General features: G+C 29.2%; 2 protein-coding genes and 1 long non-coding RNA gene across 6 annotated transcripts; 1 reads left to right on the top strand and 2 right to left on the bottom strand.

Moving 5' to 3' along the window:
• Positions 1 to 1,665: 1,665 nt before the first annotated feature.
• On the bottom strand, positions 1,666 to 3,142 carry LOC132922996 (uncharacterized). Its single transcript, XR_009661080.1, has 3 exons — positions 3,037 to 3,142; positions 2,521 to 2,739; positions 1,666 to 2,463 (listed from the first exon to the last, which is right to left on the bottom strand). It is a non-coding gene; the product is annotated as an uncharacterized LOC132922996 (long non-coding RNA).
• Positions 3,143 to 11,789: 8,647 nt separating this feature from the next.
• On the top strand, positions 11,790 to 15,872 carry LOC132920596 (high mobility group protein HMGI-C-like). 2 transcript variants are annotated; one of them, XM_060983098.1, is made up of 4 exons: positions 11,790 to 11,972; positions 14,716 to 14,816; positions 14,887 to 15,051; positions 15,122 to 15,872. In XM_060983098.1, the coding sequence occupies exons 2-4, from the start codon at positions 14,754 to 14,756 to the stop codon at positions 15,230 to 15,232; spliced, it is 339 nt and encodes a 112-aa protein (XP_060839081.1). In that variant the 5' UTR covers positions 11,790 to 11,972; positions 14,716 to 14,753; the 3' UTR covers positions 15,233 to 15,872. The 2 variants fall into 2 exon arrangements, with proteins under 2 accessions (XP_060839081.1, XP_060839082.1); XM_060983099.1 differs by lacking the exon at positions 11,790 to 11,972 and adding an exon at positions 14,335 to 14,358.
• A 1,055-nt stretch (positions 15,873 to 16,927) lies between these two features.
• Positions 16,928 to 20,336, bottom strand: LOC132920594 (small integral membrane protein 29-like). Of its 3 annotated transcripts, none has more exons than XM_060983095.1 (5): positions 19,814 to 20,336; positions 19,599 to 19,754; positions 19,366 to 19,506; positions 18,625 to 18,695; positions 16,928 to 17,912 (listed from the first exon to the last, which is right to left on the bottom strand). In XM_060983095.1, the coding sequence occupies exons 2-5, from the start codon at positions 19,752 to 19,754 to the stop codon at positions 17,891 to 17,893; spliced, it is 390 nt and encodes a 129-aa protein (XP_060839078.1). In that variant the 5' UTR covers positions 19,814 to 20,336; the 3' UTR covers positions 16,928 to 17,890. The 3 variants fall into 3 exon arrangements, with proteins under 3 accessions (XP_060839078.1, XP_060839079.1, XP_060839080.1); XM_060983096.1 differs by having other exon boundaries at positions 18,625 to 18,692; positions 19,814 to 20,334; XM_060983097.1 differs by lacking the exon at positions 18,625 to 18,695 and having other exon boundaries at positions 19,814 to 20,329.
• Positions 20,337 to 21,178: the final 842 nt, after the last annotated feature.

The following is a 21,178-nucleotide window of genomic DNA, read 5'->3' as shown; positions in this document are numbered from 1 at the left end:
ATGGAATTATGTAGTTGAAAATTCATAAAATTGTTGTGATTTATACCTAAATTTAAAAAACCTAACACAAGGTTCTCCATAACTTTTTCTTTAAATAACTGTAAAAAAACCTAGAGTCAATATAGAAAATATTTTGTGAGTGTATAAAATTTATATTAAAATATTGTGTGCGTATTTATATTTATATTGATATTTAATTTATTTTAGATTCTATGATTATGAGCACTTTGTCGTATTGTTAATTGATTAGTTACTATTATTCGGGAAAATGTTCTTATGGTACCTATCCGATGATAAATTACTATAATTTCGCCTGAAGCTCGATGGTGTCTCGTATCTGTTGTACAGAATTCATTACACAGACACACAGTGTACTCTATCATACTACACACTGTGTGGTACTGTGGACTGTGGTTATGTGTATACCTATATCATAGTGTATTAATGTTTAATGTATAAATTTAATGTATACTGTGCATAGTGCATACTTATATTATATTATTATTATGGTTAAATGTAATGTAGTATAATATAATGTCGTCCGATAAAATATAATGTACTCAAAACAGTCAAAACTCCTTGTTGTTTCGATTGGAATCGGCACAGTGTTTAGCTATAATGCTATACTGCATTACTGCTATACAATGATTATTTACATTTTATCATCACACAAATTTGAATGTAGGTTACCAGTGTTACAATTTAATATTACTATACCTACATATTTTGTTGAATATAGAAAATTTTTATAACAATGCAAAGTATATTTTATATTTAATTTATCACTTTGTCACTTTGTATGCTTATATTATATTAATTAAGTTTATACATTCGTGAAAAAAAATTGTATTTTATTTAAGTGCTCGATTGGCAATTAATTCATGCAAATGCATGCAAATACACAATACTTCTGACATTTTCATCAAAAAATTAATTAACACCGTAATTTTTATTTAATGTTTGATAATATTTCACAATTAGAAAAAATAAAAATGTGAAAATGATATATATTTATAATATATATTATGTATAGAAGTAGATAAATCATTATAATAATAATTAATTACCAATAACAATAATATCTTATAGAAGCTTTGTATTTTGTTCGTTTTTGTATATTTATATAGTTTAACGGTTTCCATTGTTAACATTTTTATTTCGTAGATATATAACGTTTTTCGACTCCCCTCGATCATATAATTGCAACAACTCTAACCCTCCAATAATATATTTACTATTTAGAATAATATACACTATGGACTAGCTTCGGCTTAACGAGAACACGAGGGTGCATTAACAATAAACACTACATAGATATAACACACATATACAAAATACAATATACATAGATTTTTATTGTCTTCTTTTTATTGCTGGTTTTATGATGTGAACTTATGGCGAATATTTTACCAGAGAGAAGCATAAGAACAAATTAATAAATATCACTAAAATATTAAAATGTACATACATATTTAAAAACATGCTACTTATGTATAACTTATTAATTTAAGTAGGTATTCAAATTAAATTAATTTATTTAGATACCGTAATTTTATACGGGGACTTCATATTTATTTGTTTGAAGAGTTATAACTTATAACTTATATATATATAACTTATATTCTTATAACTTATAAGGTTAGGTTGAGTCAAAATATTCGACGGTATCCAAATCGAAATTATTTTTCTTGTATTATTTTTAGCTCTAACGATTTTGAGTCGGTACTCGGTATTGATTTATAAATTAATAATGATGATAGCATAATATAGTCAAAGCTAACTAAGCTCAGCTATCACCTATATCACCTATGTCTTTTGAAAACGCGTGTTTTGAGATTGCCAGATTGCCATTTGTCTACCGCGCGTGTAGACATGTATTAGTCGACAATGGCTACCACGTATAAGACGTCTTGTACAATAAGCCATGAAGCATATGGGTCACCAAATGGCGGCCCACGGGCCGTATGCGTCCCGCCAACACATTTTATCGGGCTCGCAAACGAAGAATAAATAACACATATTACGACAAAATTATATGTGTTATGATTGTAAATTATTATTTTTGTTAAATATTATTAGTTTTTAAATAATGTAAATATGTACTTAGTATTTTGATGGCTCGCAAAAAATGTTTGGATTCCTTAAGTGGCCCTTCAAAAATATTAATTGGTGATCCCTGCTATAATGTCCGAGTAAATGTTTCTTTCTCTCTTAATGTTGCTGTAGTGCTGTAGATTCTGTTCCTATTTTCCCGTTCCTGTTGCCCCTCGCCGTATCTGGTACGGCATATGAAACTTCAAGATTTCAAAAAATGAAATGTAACAAAGAACAGTAAGACAATAGTAGACACCATGGTCCATTACCCGTAACTAACGGTATTTGGGTGTCGGTAGAACAAGACATTCACATTAGGGAGCGGATATCCGCACGCTTATTACGAATCGTTGATCGGCAGGTAAATTACTAAAAATTAAAATTAAATAAATATAACAATTACATAATTGCATTTGCATCACTTACATTGTATAACTATAGATTTGTTACTTTGTGAATATTCATTGACGAAAATCTGCATGCTCGTGTGTATGTGAACATACCGATAAGGCGATAACACTGCATTAAGTAGATTATTTTCAATGTAATTACAGTAAGTGTGAACAGTCTTGAACTCATTCATCAGTAGTGTTCGAATTAGCCTGATTAATAATAAAGTGTTTTGCGAATGAATTGTGTGATCATCTATAATATATATATATATATTAATAATTAATTATATAATATAAATATAGCCATATAGGACGTATCCTCATAGTGTGATGTATTAAAAATAGGGATTTGTTGCAATGTGGTCGTACAACATTATGGTAATAGCATTGAGTATAGATAGTACTATCTATACTCAATGGTAATAGGCTAACAAATATTATTCACGAATAAATATAATAAGAATAATACAAGAACCTCAGGGCTTATGGCTCAACAATAATAATAACAATAACAAAGCCCATCGGTAAAATATAATTTAGATGATAATACCTAATAATAATCATAAAATGTAGAAAAACAGTAACCACGGGTTCACACAAACAAAGAGCGCGCAGTGTCATTTGATATTCATATAAAAAGATGTTGCCTAAAATCTATAAAAAAAAAAACACATAAATATAAATTTAATTTGTTTAAAAATTGTCTGATACGCTACTCGCCTTGCCAGTCATATGTACTCATGTTTGTATCCGGTCGCCGCTGATGTCGCACATCTACACCGTACCCGGAACATCTGTTAAATTTCAACATTAGTGACATTTTTTTCATGCAATTCACCTTGTACCGACTCCAACACAAATATATCACCATCACCTTTTTCGACATTGTACCACAGTCGACCAAAACACGTTTTTAAAAACGCTGATCTGGACTAACGTCTCGCGCGTGGCGCGTCTACAGCTATGTCCGTTATTATAACATTTTTTACAATATATTATCTATGTATATAGATATGAGTACAATATAATATAATATTATTTTATAACGAGGATTTCGAGTGTGTTTGGATTTGGTCTACACCTGTTTGGCTGTTTATACTTTTAGATATTTTTTTTCGTTTTTTGAAACGAATTTATTTCTTTATTTCTAAAGAATGAAAAATGATTACTTAATTGAAATTTATACCAATTAACGAAATTTTTTAATAAAATAAGTTGTATGTATTCAACATTTTCTAATGAGTTACTAAATAATATACACTTACATTACCTAGTCAAAATAACAATAATGCATGGTACCATCTGTAGAGGCCGGAACGTACTATATGGTAGGCCGAGAGTCTGGGTACCGAAACGCTAACACACATCTTATCACACACCAACCGACCTGTGTGTTTTATAAGTAATAATGATAGTTCAGCTAGAAAAGAGGTTGCGGGCTTGCCGCGAAAATACTAATGAGCTATGTGGTTTAACGATGTGTAAGATATGTATAAGTGTAAATGTGTTTGTGTGTACTTAAAGCTACGAACAAAAAAATGGTAACAGCAACAACAAGGGTTTGGTAGATAATACTTGTCACGGTTTAATTGATAATTAAATTGCATAAATACTAAATATAATTTATAAATTATAGCAGCAAACTGTATCATTTGAGGTATACCTATTATAGTACAGTAATCAAGTGATGATTACCGCACACCTCGAAAAGTATTTAAAAAAACAATATTATTGTATGAACATTACAAATGTTATTACTTATTACTTATTACTATTAGAATAAAAAACAATTTATATATATAATATATACTATTGAACGCGTAGCGAATAGTTAACGATGACGTCGTTGACATTACAACGTATATATAGGTACAGTATAAAACAAAAAATCACGGCGGCCAAGTTAATTATTTTTGCGGACCAGCGACTCGTCGACGGCCCATAGCGCTTCGGCTCGTAATTTACACATTCTATTAAATAATTCACGAACGATACAATAAAAATACAAAAATAAAACAGATGTGTTATGCGTGTGTGAAGATCGGTCGGTGACAAATAATATAAGCCGTTTAATTGTGAGTGGAGTGTGAGTGTGACAGAAACAACGACTGCACTCCGCGGGCCTCAACACACTCATTCTGTAACAGTTCTATTTGAAATGTGACTATGTGAGACACCAATTGATGTCAAAATATCATCCAACGAAGAATTTTAGTGAATGGTGAAATAGTCCGTTTAACAAATTAGATGGAACAAATTATCCAAGTTTTAGGAAAATTTTGCGGGCGATACAATTGGACAAACGAGAAAAAAAAACTCTATTATAAGAAATAATAGTCTAAGGCCGATGAGAAAAAGATTATAAAAAACAATTTTCAAAGCGCTGTCCACTGTCCGACTGGTAAGTGGTTATTATATACAGCGACACAGCGTATAAGCTTCAACGTCTGTGCAAATAATGTCTCACCCGGAACAGCGTAGTCGTCACCGCTTCCGCTGCTGTGCTATGACGTCGCTCCTCGGCGGCTGTCACATCACCACCTATATATTATATAATAATACGCGCCAACCGTTTTTCCTGATTTTAAACCAGCCAAACCACTAACCAGGTACCACTGTACCAGCCCTATTATATGACGTCACCGTCGTTTAGTTATACTGATGAGTGATGATTCTGTATGCCAACTGAATTCTGAGGACTACAACCATATGAAATGCACCTGTGTGTGTGCATGTGTGGGTGTGTGCATGTTTGTAACGAATACTAATACTGACCGTATATAATATATTTATTATTCATTGACGGCGAACGCATAGATATACGATATATTTGATTCACTACTAGTATAATTAGTGTTGAAAATATACATATTTTTTTTATTTTTCGATTGGGTCTTAATATTAAAATATATATTCTGCAAGGACCCACGGCAACCGCCGCCCGTAGCCAGCCAGGTGGGCTTAACCGAAACTATCTGTTTTTGTATATAAACATACACTGATTTAAACCCAGAACGTTGCATTTTTTAAATATTATACATATAACATATATAACATTAGAAATTTAGAACGTCTTAGACAATAATAATATTATCTGAATATTGACAGAACATATTATAGCTTTAAATAAGTATTGAAATATATTTATAAATAATATATTATACATAGCTAGTGTATGTCAAATGATATTGTATAATTGAACTGTATAATAATAATTTTATGTTAATAATGTAAGATATATTAGTATATTAATATCAATTTTTATCAGTTACCTATAACCTATGCAATAAGAAAATTAACAACTTTAAAATAGTATAATAAAATAGAATACTGTATACTGTATAATTATTTTAATTAATAAATCAGTAAGTTTAGTACGGCAATACTATAGTAAAGTATGATATCAAATATTAAGGTTTGTTAACTAAAAAAAAAATAAACAACTAAATTATATTTTAATATTATTCAATTGAAAAACAGTTTATACTAACAAAACTTCAATGATTTTTATTTGTTATTAAAATTTTTAGCAATGGAACTTAAATAAATAAATAAATCGGTTCTTCTAACTTTTAGTTATTAAATTATTTCAAAGTTAGTATACCAAATAATCCACGGAAATTATAGTATTAATTTAAGTTATGAAATTAGTAATTACTGATATTCTACATTATAAATACTCAAAATATTTAGATTATTTTTAAGATAGTTACCTATACCTTGAACCTATATTTATAAAATTATAACATCCAACGTTAGGTACGTCAATTTAAATTAAAATCGATACCAATTAACACTTAAATGTTAAATGAACAAAAAAAAAAATAATCTAACCCGTAACTTTATAATTAAAATTAAAAATTGTAAAAATTGAGCAAATTGCATATACTATAATTGATTGTTAAATCAATTATAATTTATAATTGATGTATATATTTTTTTGGAAAAATTAATAGACCGGCTGAAATACTCATATTGCGTTTTGAGAGTTGTCTAGAAGACATTTTATCTTATAACTCTAAACTACTAAACTAAAAAACAATTTATTTTTAGTGCATTATGAGTTTATTCTATAACTTTTTTTTTTTTAGGTATTTCAGTCATTGAGACTGAACCATTGAGACTAACCATTCTGTCAATTCCTCTCTATCGCTCCATCAGCCAAGGCGATAGCTATTATGATGTTTAGGTCCCGTTTCAAAAATCCAATATAATCCATGTATAATCCATATAGTATTATAATGTATGTATGTCCGTGGTATTAGTGCATTACCAATAAAAACTCATTAAACTCATTATTATAACCATAAAATTACACTTTAAACAATATTTTTAGCTCAAAATAAGCTGGAGGTGCTGGTTTAAGACTTGGGGACTAAGCATCCCCTAACACAACCGTATGTGCGCCAATGATAATAATATAATATGCAAATTACTACATTATTATTTATTACATATTTTTGTAATTATTTCAAATATTTTATATCGATGAAACAATCGATTAAATAGATTAATTTTATATTAAATGTACTAATTGAAACTTAAATCATAAAATATTTAAAAAATTGTGAAGTTTGTAATGACACATAAATGACAACCTCTTAGAAAATCGCTAAGTCCCGACACTTCCAACTATATTGGTAATCTAAATACAGGTTAATTCATGTTCAAAATAATTTTTTACGCCATTATAAGACACAATTACACAAGTAGAATAAAAGTACATAGTATGCAGTCTGCAGCATAACCATAACAATTGCGTCCGCAAAATTATCAAATACTCTATATAACTATTAACTATATATATCAACCTCTGTGAAATAAATTAAAAATAAATGAATAATAATTAATATGGTATATGTTCTTTGTATAAAACACATTATTTTTTTTTTATATTTTTATTTAATATTACAGAATTAGCAGTTATATATTATATATTTATTATAAAACCCTAATGCTTTGAAACAGGAGATTGGGACTGTCGGGATTATAAAAGAGCAGCTGCAGGGCTGCAGCAAGTAGGTAATACTCTAAGGGTGTAAATATGTAACCGATGTGGCGATGTTGCAGACTGCAGTATTAGTGTAGGTTCTCGCGACGTCCCGTATAAAATTGATTCTCCGAAATCACAATTTATTGACATAGAATTCCAAATTTGCCGACAGACGAACAGTTTTTTTTCAATATTAAAAATCATCCCAATTTTCTAACAAGCGGTATAACTATGTATACAATATTTACATCATACATCGATATAATTACTACAGTACTAGTGTACTACACTATATGTCGTTTTATTACATATGGTGCATTTTGGCGTTCGTCTGTACTCTGTACACCAAGGGTACAAAATAAATAATAATAATAATAATAAAAATACATTATTTTATTATTATTATTATTATTAAACGCGTTATTATATTTTAAACAATTTGATTTACAATGGTTCGTATTTCTTTTATACAATTAAAGACATTTTTTATAATAGAAAAAATGATTTGATCTTCAATTTCCAAGTGCTAAGAGTGGTTTCTGATATGAAATTGTATCTAGTTATAGTACATTGGACCCATAGGTATCAAAAGTAAACAATTCTCAGTAATTTTTTTAAAAATCGGAAACAATTTAAAAAAAGATTAGAGAAAACAAGAATGTCAAAAATATTTACGCAACAGTCGCAACACCAATTTTTTTAGAAAATAGTAATAACAAGTAACAACAAATAACTGTATGCCGGCGTATAATAATGTACCTATATAAACTTGACATTTTTATCAAATATTTAATTAAACATTTTCTATAGAAATGGTATAATCATAATCAAATTTTTATTTTTAATAAATACCAATATTTTCTACATAATTTTGCAATCATTTTTTCAATATTATATTTTAAAATCGATTTTTTTTTTTGAGATTTAGATACTTATAATTAGAAGAAATATGGTTTACATATTATAGTTCCATATATTTTTACAAATATGTTTAAAAAACATCTTTAAATCAAATATTTTAAAATATTTATATGATTTGTGATCCTGATATTTTGGTTTCTTATTAGTTCTGACCTTCTTGCCTTATTGGGCATATTTTTAATGTAAATATATACTTTAAAAATTAAAATTAAAACCAATCGTCACAGTATTATAGATTCGTCGATTCAATAATCAAAATCGATAATATATTATTAAGACGGCATGTATTCATGTCTTTATACGTGTTTATAATATAGAAAAAATATATGTTCAGAATTCAAAATTGAAAAATCATAAGATTATTTATTGTAACAATTTTAGTATTTCAGACATTTCATTATTTGTATTACAAATTTCAACTGAAACAAAATGGAAAACGATATAGAGATAGATTATTATAGTTTTAACCTGAAGTTGGGTAATACAGCTCGTCATGTGTATACACTGTATACAACTACAAAAAATTAATAGCGGTCTGCAGCGATGTTGATAAAGTATATTATACAGCGCAAAATTCAACATTTAAAACAATACTGTATATATTATTGTCCATACAGTGAATATATTCACTATAGTGATAATATTAATTTATTTTATTTCACTATGAATTATAATGAAAAACACTTCTACCGGAATTCAAAACCAAAATAAAATTGAATGTCATATTGTCATGCCTAAGTCAAAGTGCGTACAAAGTGGTGATGGTCGTCGGTCTATTTACTCTATTTAAAAAATAATTATAACTTTAATGAACTGCAGACTGGAGTAATTGATTTTGAAATTAGTACAATGGTGCTTATTAAAAAAAATAATTAGGTTATTATAGAATATGACACAGGTTGGGTATTAGGTACTGTTATATATAGTGTTATAGATCTTATATAGATGACTGAAAGAAATGGCTGTTTTTTTTTTTGATTTTGAGAGATTAATGTGGTGATAAGTATAGATAATCGGTTAATTATTAGACAAATATAGTGAAATTTCAAGAAAACTTAATAATTTTTGTAAAATATTATGAGCAGTATAACTTTGGTATCGTTTGATTTTCGTACGGTATTTGATCAACTTTGGTCACGCACTCATGCCTGTTATAACCTAAGCGGCTATGCATATTATAATATTAAGCGGTTAGTAGGTTTATTTTATTGATATAAAATAATATATAATATACACGTATTTATACGTATAATTTAACATTAATGCAATGCGTAATATATTTTACTAAAAAACAGATAATATAATATTATAAAGTTAAAAATCAAATCCTAAAAAATGTTGGCATCTAAATTTAAAAAGTAAATTTATAATATTTATAATTCGATAGAATTGAATAATCATCGTTAATTATTTTCAGGCGTTGGTTGTCAAAGAATCGGGGAGACCGCTGTTAATTATAAAATTCTTGTATGAAATTTCGGAATTTCGTCTTCGATTTAAGAAACAAAATTAATAATATATATGTATTGTATAATGTATAGTAGGTATTAAATTTTAGTTTGGAATTTTAGAAGAAACAATTATTCACATTATTTTAATCAGTCATGGCAATCAAAACAAGTCCGTTTTGGCGCATCCATATTTTACGGAGCTTTCTGTCAGCTCCCTGAAGGCCGCTCTTGCAACGCCTATATAAGAGGGCGCTATCGCCTGTTATGAAAAGAGAAGTGTAAATAATAATAGATGGACGTGGAATGTCACGTCTTTAAGATATGCCGTATACCACACACACCCAATGGCCAATATATAAAAATATATAATATATCGATGGCGTTTATATTTAAAACGCGCGTGGCGCATTATAAATAATAATAAGAACAACGATAAATAACAAATTTGGTACTTTTTTGAACACGAATAGAACTGCAACGAGGTGCAGTACACGCATAAATAATAAAAATATAAAAAATAAAATAATAATAGAATAATGTATTTTTATTATTTAGCGTGTGGCCCATGGTGTACAGACGAACGCCGAAACGCACCACATGTCAACACAAAACAATGTAATGTAGTCGTTGGGTCGTAGTGGGGGAAATAATCGTCTGGACGCGCGCATACAAATTCAATTCGTGAATATAATAAATAATAAATTGTCCTTGGTCCGGTCGGACACCCGGCGGCAGCGTCATCCGTGACTGTGGTATACACTCTATATGCTATACTATAATACAGTAGACGGCCGCCGGACGGTAGTCGAAGCTAACGAACGACAAACCCGCCTGCAAACTTACCCTCCGAGGCGGGAAAATGTGCAAAATGGCGGAGCTCGTTCGATTTCAAACCATATAATAATATACAAGGTGATTCCACCAAGCATGGGATTTAAGCAGTGGTGTAACTAAGAGGGATTAAAAGGTGCGGGCGCGTTCGTTTATATAGAGGACCCGAAGTAATACAATGATTTCCTTTTAATAATTTATAATAAACATTAAACAATTAAACTATTCATTTTATTTTGAATAATTTAAAATTATTGTACAATTTTGAATTTCATTAATTTATAAAGTATGTATTATGTAATAATATGTTTAATCAAAATGGACAAAATGTATAAAATAATTTTAGAAATATGAATGCACCCGAGAGGGGAGTTGGGACTCCAGACGACTTCTATAGATATAAGTGATATAACAGTGCAGGTGAGAGGCTGTTGAAAATTTCACTCCTATAGACTCAAGTTTCGCTACTGGATTTAAGATAATTTGATAATTTAAGTATAATCAATATTTATTAATCAATATTTTAAAACTTGTAAAAATTTTAAAGTATAATAAATACTAAATAAATATAAACTCAATATTCTATAAAATACCTAATATATATATATTTTTTTAAACAAATTTGAGGACCTTTGTCATTAGTTTAAGTACACATTTTAATAATTTAGAAAGTGCTCGTTGAGCCTCGTTCGAATTAAAAACATCGCCATTTACAAAACAATTTTTCAGTAATAATGAATGATTATTAATTGAAAAATAAGTTAATATTGCCACAGGCCTTTAGGACCCTCTTAAATGGTATAACAAATCTAAAAACAATTGAAAATATGTTTCCTACGACTAGTAAACATACTTGAAAATTCTAAAATTCCAATTTGAATGAATTTATTAAAAATCGGGGTGATCACGCTTTGTAAATCACTCTGTATAACTAAATGTAAATAGTATATTATTATTATGCTCAAGTGGAGTATATGGTTCAGAAAGACCGTTGGCGTGCGTGCACGCAGTGTCATCCCGGAGCGGATTACGGTTCGCGCGGCGGCCGTGGCGACACTGCACGCCGCCGCCGACAACGACGGTGGCGGCGGGATAACACTATTAACTGCCATTCACAAACCGCCGCCTTGTATACCGTATAGTGTATCGTACGCTTGTATACGCTATTTTTCTGGTCCGTCTCAGGTCGTCCGTTCTCCTCGCCGGTGGTGTATTTGCTGCATACTACACTAAATTAATATTGTTATTACGTTTCCAACGCAGTGAAGCCACCCCCGTCGCCATCACCAGGTACCGTATGGAATAACGATCATTAACAATAAAATAATAATTGATTCGTATGTTTATGGGGTTTATTTATTTTTTTTTACAAAATTGCCGCGGCGCGCTTTTCTGTTAATTTTAGTCACTCGTCCGTCGGTTCATTTGCGGGTTTTTCGTATTCGTCTGTCGTAATGATTTTTTTTTTTCGTCGTAGAATTTTTTACGCGATGGCGGCGTGCTGACAAAAATTATTCGAAATCGAAACTGCGTCAATTCCCGTATTTCGCTGTTATTATATTTTTACGGTACGGCACGGCGGTGGCAATATACGTCACACGACGCCGCGCGCCACCGGTAATTGCGCGCGCACTTTAATTTTACATTTATTCATTTAATTCGGACGGCGCCCGAACTGATATCGTTTTCGCGGTTTCCCTGTCGTCTGTCGCGCTGATAAATAATATCGTCGAATGGGCGGCGGCTGTTTTTATTTATCGTTATTATTATTATTATTATCGTCATCATCATCATCATCATTATTCTTTGCTTCTTTGGCGCGTAGCATTTTTCCTTTGTTTTTTCACCGGACGCATAACGATCAAAATGGCCGTGCTCTGTGTTCTTGAACTTTTTTTTTCTTTCCGTTATTACTGTTATTATTCGTGATTGGGGATTATTCATCAATTGATCTATCGTTCATTGATCCACTGTTTATCTGGATGGTTGTGCTACGTTTTTATAGCGACCAAATAGGACAGCGGCGGCGGCGGCGGTACTTAAAATTTAACGGCCGCCGTCGCTGACGAGCTACCACTAGATTTCTGGAGGGAACCTGCGCTTCGTATACGTTTATTAGTGTATGTTTGTGTGACTACGTGTGCGTATTGATTTTTTGGGGGGCGGGATGTTAAAATTTGTTTTAACTTACCTGCTTCGTCCTACGCGTTAGGAGTTATGGTTTTTTTATTTTACATAAGACTAAGTTTTTAGGATAGGTCCGTTGCGCCTCTTGAATTTTTTTTCATCCCGATTTTTGAGTTAATATTAATTTTGTTTAATATTATGTTGCTGTTTATATGTCTTGTACCAGTACCAACATCTTGTCTTACAGCATTGTTGTGGCATTTATGATTTTAATATTTATAATATTTGGAGTTAAAGACATATTAATATAACATGTAACTGTGCATGTATTGGGATTACCTATCATATTTATTTTAATTTAAAAATTAGGTAATTGTTATTTTATCGGATTTTATGGGATAAAAATAAATATGACGATAACAAATAGCATTGTCATTATTACGGTTCAATCTAAAAATACAAATGTACCGATTTTTGCTTTATCACGCCAAAACCATTTTCGTTTTAAAAAAAATATTTTTTCTAAGAGGAAAAGTTATTATATCCCTCGTAAATCATGCGGGTGAATGAAACCGTGTGTGATTCAACAAATAACAATACTTACGTATTTCACATGTCTGACGATGTTGGGGTGAAAGGAAAATCCTGTGTGTGTGGATTTGAGTAAATCGTACTTGCTCCTCCCTCGCGGCCGGCTGGGGGACATAGGGATACGTCCGTTGAAGGGTCGAAAAATGTTGCGACGACCCTACTGCTCTATTCGTCCCCGTGCTCCTCTTCCAACGTCTCGTAATTGTTTAATGTTTAATATTATTTAAAATTATATCCCAAGTCATCCAATCACAATTTCTGCGTGAGTATCGATCGGCGCTCAGCGCGCGTTAAGTGCAATTTATTGGAATTAAATATGTTGAAAAATTGTAACACAAGTATTTATTATAATAAAATATTTTTACCTCGACAAAGCACATCTTGGTCTGTTTAATTATAATTTTCAGAACAATGTCTTTCGATTGAAATTAATGATATTTTATTTATTTCTGGGATAACGGGATAAAACTGATACAGTGTTACATTGTTCTATTTAATCGACCAAGAAAAAAAATAAAAAATTAGATACAATGATTCTTTAAATTTAATAATTCAATGAAGTTTAGTTGATCGACGCGGCGCATACGTAACTAACGTATTCATCAACCTCTAAGAATTAGCATTATGAAATAATTTTTGTTGTTTAGGTACTTAATTTATTTTCCCGTTCAATTAATGTAATATAATATATTACGGAATTATATTTTTAATAACTTCCTTAAAAACTATTAGTTTAGTTGTATTGTGGTCATAAAACAATGCCTATATAGATTTATTTTAAACCCGTATATTATTAAATTGGCGTCTTTATTGATTTATTCCTCTGCGTTCTTAGGTCCTTACCAACGGACAAGTACATCATTTAAATAGTAATTATAGTTGTTGCTCTGCAGTTGACGAAGTGAAGGGTGAACCCTGTGGTTTAGCTTTAACGTTTATGAATGCAGCAAGAAGATAGGTGAGATTTTAGCTCTCCGAAAAATTTAGCATTGTTATCTTCACAACTTGAAGATTAATAATGCTCCCATCCTAAATTAACAATTAAAATATATGTAATTGTTTTTATCCTATGTTAAATATTTTTATTTTAATGCACATTTTTTTTTTATACATGAATCTACCTCGATGTGTGACTGTATGATTTTTTGTTTTAACATTAAATTTAAAATATTAAAAGAAAGAGTACCTTTTAATTTACTTATTAATTATATTATATTCTATTATACTTATTATGTAACTACAATCTATAAACATAGATCTTACCTTTAAGTTAGATTTTTTTATTTAATGATGTGTTTACTTTATTTTTTTTTAGAATATTGACTTCATTAATTCTACTTAAAAAAAAACATAATGTCTGACGATGGAGTTGTTGCAGAAAAGAGGAATCGTGGAAGAACCCCAAAATCAAATGATGTAAGTTCTATTAAGACTTAGATTATGTACACTAATTGCCCTAGAAAGTTATTAACTAAAAATTATGTAGGTGAACGACAAAGATACTAAAGACAAAGAAACTAAAAAACGTGGAAGACCAGCAGGTAAACTACCAGCAAAAGCTGATAAAAAGATTGAAAAAGAAGGTGAAAATGGTGAACCAGTAGCCAAAAGAGGACGAGGAAGGCCCAAGAAGAGTCAAAAGAAGGCCAAAGTAAGTTCAAATTAAATTTTGTAATTTAAAAATATGGTCTCATCTCCTAATAATTTGTTTAATATTACAGGCTGTGTCATCAGGAAGAGGACGAGGCAGACCACCAGCAAAAAAGGCGGAAAAAGAAGAATCCGCTGAAGACAATGACGAAGAGGAAGAAGAAGTAGAAGATGAAGATTAAATTAAAATTAGTTGTATCTCATACTATATACTTCGCCATTAATTTTACATTTATTTAATAAGGATCAAGAATAATTTTAATTTTTAATTTATTGACTTCAGAAAAAATTATATAAGCTTAGACTAGGGTTATAATTATTTTGTTTTATTTTGTGAAAAAAATTAACAATTTGTAAACATTTTTTTTTCAAATGAATCATTTTAAGAAAAAAAATCATTAAGTATTTATCAACCATACAATTGTTAATCCAATTTTTTTCATTTGTCATGTATATGATTTATTTTGATGTTATGTATAAATAGTAGCTTACCCTACTATTATTGAAAGTAATTTTGATGACTATACATATATAAATATATATTTATATATATATATATATAAATAATTTTTTTATCATTTTTGATCGTCCTATCTCTGCTATTATATTTGTTATAAGAACTAATTTTAACAGTCTTCATATTTTTTGGCACATACATTTGGTTATTCTTTCATTACATTAAAAGTAAAGTAAAACAATGAATCTAACATGTTCACTAGATAAATTTTATTGATTTGTACTTACTACTTTCATAATATATTTGAAAATGACTATTGTACCTGAAAATATTGTGCAAATATAAAAATAATTTCAGAATTATAATTGATTAAATTAATTAAAGTTAATGTGAATTAGTAAAAATAAATGAAAAACATTTTGCTAAAAATAAAAATGTTCTCTGATTTCTCCAAAGTATATTATCTACTTACAAAATGATCAGATCTTACTATCTTAACTTGAGTGTTTAAGTGAATTAAGTTGATTATTTGTGGTGTCATGAAAATTATATAAACCTTGAGCTACTTGGAGTACTTGAAGTACAGCTGAAATGTTGTTAAGTAGTACACAAGGTATAGGAGGATATGTAAAAAAGTATAAAATATATATTTTTAATATGGATATTCGATCATTGTGTAACAATTCAATGTTTTAGTTAAGGTAAAATAAATGCTGCCATTCTGTCAGTATCGCTTTTATCATAATATATAATAATTAATGAAAATTTTATTATACTGTTGCCAATTGGAGGGACAAGGCCTAATGAAGCTTATTAATTAATGCAAAAATAATTGATTATAACAAACCATCTCCCCTCAGTTATCTTTTTGTGTATAATGATTTATCATTGAATTCAAAGTTAATAGTGTCTATTAAAGTGTGATATGTTGAGAAGAATTTGCCAATATTCAGTAGAATGACTCTGATTTTCCAAATCAAAAATCCACATCATATTAGGAGATATTAATTTAATATCATCTTTCATTACTTACTAAATACTATCTATATCTACTTGATACTTCTTCCACTAATAGAATGATGTCTCAATACTGAAGGTCATCATTTACACCTTTTAATGTTTATTACTTTATTATACAGTATTACACAATACACAACATAGATTTTTATTTCAATTTTTTGTACTTGACAACTTTCTTCTATAAATGGTTAGTCACACAAGAAAATGTCTCATGTGTTATTACTTATTGTTGTCATAGGCCTATAGGGGTATAATAATATTAATAATAATTAATAATAATCATAACTAAGAAAAAATAATACAATGATCAGTTATTAAGTACAATCATGCTCATCAACTTTGAGAACCACCATTTGGGACAAATATAAAAATCTTAAATATATATTAAAGTAAACAGGCATAAGCAAATAACGGTGAATTTTAATCAACACAATACATATTTTTATATAAACATTTAGCAGATTCCACTCCCTACGATAAGTGACTAAAAACTAATTCAGTCTGTTTTATATTTATTTAACTAACAACAATTTTTAATCAGACATGAATTGTTCGTTTTGGAATTATTATACTTTTGACTTATAATGTTAAGAGTATACATTTTCATATAATAATAATAAAAATAAAAAACAATATTATAGCAATTGACTTGTTAACAAACACTCTGTTGACAACATTGAGGACATGATAAAAAATAATTGGTAAAAAACATGTATTTTTCTGCAATAAAATGTTAAAGTCAGATTATTACTATCAGGAGACTGACTACAGATTTGAATCAACAATACAAGTACATATTTAGTAGGCTTAACACTTAAATATTATCAAAACTATAATATTATAAAACATAATATGCTAATGGAAAATAAAAATAGTGAGAGCACAATGAGCAGGTGCTATCAAAAGCTATAAAATAATAAATATTCTTAAATATGTAAATATATTGAGCATCAAGCTTGTGGTTGGTGAGTATATATGTGTATACTTAATACTTATATAATTATATACAGTTAAGTAGATTTTAAAAATAACTAACAACATCAACAATAATACCACATTAAAATTTACAATTTCTATAGACACAAATAATCTCACACATTGTCTGATTATAGTTTGAACAGATTGTCCCAATTTTAATGGCATAAGGTTGTATTTTTAGAGTGACATGGTGATTGTCATTAGATTGGAAAATAGGACCGTGATGAATGGAAACGTGCAAAATTATACTTGTATCATGACCAGATAATAAACAATTTACAAATAACTAATATTTAAATTGTACAACGCAGATGGTAGAAGCAATAGATACGTTTTCATCACAAGAATGATCCTTTTTTACTTCTCATTTCTGTAGCCATGATGTTCAGTTCGACCGATCCATAGCTCTGAAAATGTCATCATAATATGAATATACAACAAGTAGCATCAAGGATAATATTTTTACGATCAAGTTGAATCAAAGACGATACTGGATGCCAAACTAAATTCAAAACTACAAGCAAACAACTGTTTTACTGGATTACATTATATTCTAAAACTTTTAGCTACATCTAAATTATTACATAAAAGCTATTTTTAGACACATTTTAAACATAATTCTGTGAATATATTATCTTATTGTACCTATTCTATAATATTTTAGTTACAAAATAGATAGTAAAGATTTAAGTTTTGGTTATTTGGTCATCCAAATATGATAAAAATTAATAATTTTTTTTTTTACTTACAATTATTTTTATAAATTTTACATAATTGACCAACAATACATAAAATAATATTATATTAAAGCAATTAATGTTTTATTGTAATCAAACATAACAACTTTTATGAAATAACAAATACACAAAGACAAGAACATTGTAGCAAATTAACTATACTACTTAGTACTTACTATATAGTCAGACTATTACAGTGGTACTTCTAGTGAAGAAATAAAGGTATAATAATACCATCTAGGGTCTATAGGCGGTTCTACTGAGAATAGATGACTAAAATATGTATACGTGACATCAAAATAAATTATTTTGTTATTCAACAAAGTACAACATCAAGCAATTGTTATTATTTTATTCTTTTGGAAAAAAAGTTTAAAAAAACCTTTGAATTGGACTAAATCTCTCATGCCAGCTGTGGAAACTGCCCTCGTGTCTAAATGTTTGACCATGCTGCTAAAAGATATCCAATAAAGCATTATACATAACAGTATAACGATTATATGTGTAGAATATTAGTAGGTTGGTAAATGGTAGGTAATATATGTAGTAATTTGTAATCAAGAAACCTTTGAGCACGGATTCAATTGTGTTAAATACAAAAGGGATTAATTTACATTTACATTTTACAAAATATAGTAGTTATATTTGAAAACTTAAAGTGATTAAATTCTAATAAATTTCTGCTACAAAATATAGAGTATAGAAAATGTACATAATTCTAAATGCTACGGATAATAATTTATAGTAAATTATCAGTATTATTTGTATAAATGTAGCATCACTAATTATTATATAACAGCAGCAACTAATAAGGAGTAAATAATATTATATACATACAATCCTTAATACAGTAAAGAAGTATGTTATTTTGTATTTAAAAAGAAAGTTGATAAAATGTTTGACATTAAATTCACAAAAGACAAATAATCAGTGATGATTATTTAAAACAATTAATAATTTATATTCTAAAGACCAGAAAACATAGTTGTTGCAGTTTATTTTTAATACTATTCATAATAAATTACTCAGATATATGTTTGTAATAATATTTTGATGGAATAATACTTTTAGTTATATTTAATTATATTTAAAATGAAAAATATTATTAACTAAAACCACTTACACGAATGGTTTGAGTTCCACCTTCATTTTGTAACAGATCTGAATCCCAGTCTTCTTCTTCGTTAGCATCAAACGAATAGAAAGGTATTAATGAATGCCGCAGCCTGTCGAGTCTTCTCTTTCTTCTAATTACAATTATTATCTATAAACATCACATTCATGTAATTGGAACGAATATACCAGTTGTGGAGAGTATTATGGACTATAGACTATACTGCACTATAGTGCACTTACACCAATGAGCATTAAACAAGCAACAATAACAATGATCACAATAGTGAATGGATTTAACTGGACAGGTGGATGTGGAGCTGCCACAGACTTGACTGGCGCTAGTGCAGTGGAAGCTGCATTGGTTGTGAGATTAGTGACGGAAACGTTTATCACCATCTGTAGAAAAACACTCGTTAATAATAATAATTATACATAATATATAATAGACACATTACCGTAAACTCTTGATGATGACAGTGGCCTTTTACACAGATAATCTGTGGGGAAGGACTTCATGCGTTGGCATCTCACCACAGACACAGCAAGATGAGTGGACGGAGACAATGAATTTAATCTTCTCAGTTTGGTTTGTAAATCAATTGAACCAAACAAAACCAGACGTTAACCCCGTAACGTCAACACCATCGTGATTGCATTGAACAGTGAATCGTGTTTGTTAAGGACAACAAACGAGTAACTAAATGACAGTACAAAATCTTAAACTATGCAAATAAAAACACACCCACACGCACGCGCATAAGCAACTAAGTCGTAATAAATAAGAAATAAATCAAAATCAAATAGTTATTGCGCTTATAAAATATGTATTATTCTAACGCGGAGATAAAATTCAGTCCAAAATCCGAGCGACTGTGAGTCGAGCGAGTCGACTGCGTGTCTGCGCCCCGTGGCCACGGGTTATGATAATTGATAATATTATTTAAAATACCAATAACACAGTATTATAAATAATAATATTTTCTCGACGAACGGATCCCTTATCAGTTATCAGTTATCACGCTCAACGACTTGCTAACCGCACACAGTGATTACGACGTTCGGAACCTATGACCGACGTGATAATTTCAAATTTTCCACCAAAAATCCAAAACAACAAAACACAATATTAATGATTATTTCATATTTGTTTATTACGATTATTATTCAATTGTTTCAATTATTGTAAATACAGAATATTTAAAGTGACAAATGCATATAATATTTATAATACAATCACCAATATACGATGTATAGAATTTACTTACACGAATGATGGAATAGGTATATTCAACAACAATCATGGACATTGAAGGCGAGCACAGAGGCTGAGCCCGGATTGTGAATCAAATGGGGCCGTAGAAAACCACACTGTATGAACCCTTTTTAACTCAAAATTCAAAAGAATTTTATTACTACATTTTTACGGTTGTAATGGTTGTAACTTTATACAATATTTTTTTCACGTGCATTTTTTTTATTAATACGCGTGGAATTTTATTTTCAATGTATATTTAATATATTTCAATGGTTCCTACACAGCGGCGATCGGTAATCACTAATCAGTTATTTATTTTGTCTGAAATATTTTTTGTATTTTTTTATAATTTGAAATATTTTTTCACCCTTCCAGTCTTTTTACGATAATACTGCTTATGAAACAAATATTTTTAAAATAGTAGGCACAGATATGTTTAGTTTTTAACGGTAATTTTTATTTTTTAATATTATATTATAATTTAATACGTTTATAAATGTTATGTTTTAAATACATGTGAAATAAATATCCGTGATTTACCAATTAATTTTACGTGAATTAAATT

Source organism: Rhopalosiphum padi, chromosome 2, assembly GCF_020882245.1.
Source record: "Rhopalosiphum padi isolate XX-2018 chromosome 2, ASM2088224v1, whole genome shotgun sequence".
NCBI classification, from domain to species: Eukaryota; Metazoa; Arthropoda; class Insecta; order Hemiptera; family Aphididae; genus Rhopalosiphum; species Rhopalosiphum padi.
This window is presented reverse-complemented; position numbering and strand designations above follow the sequence as displayed.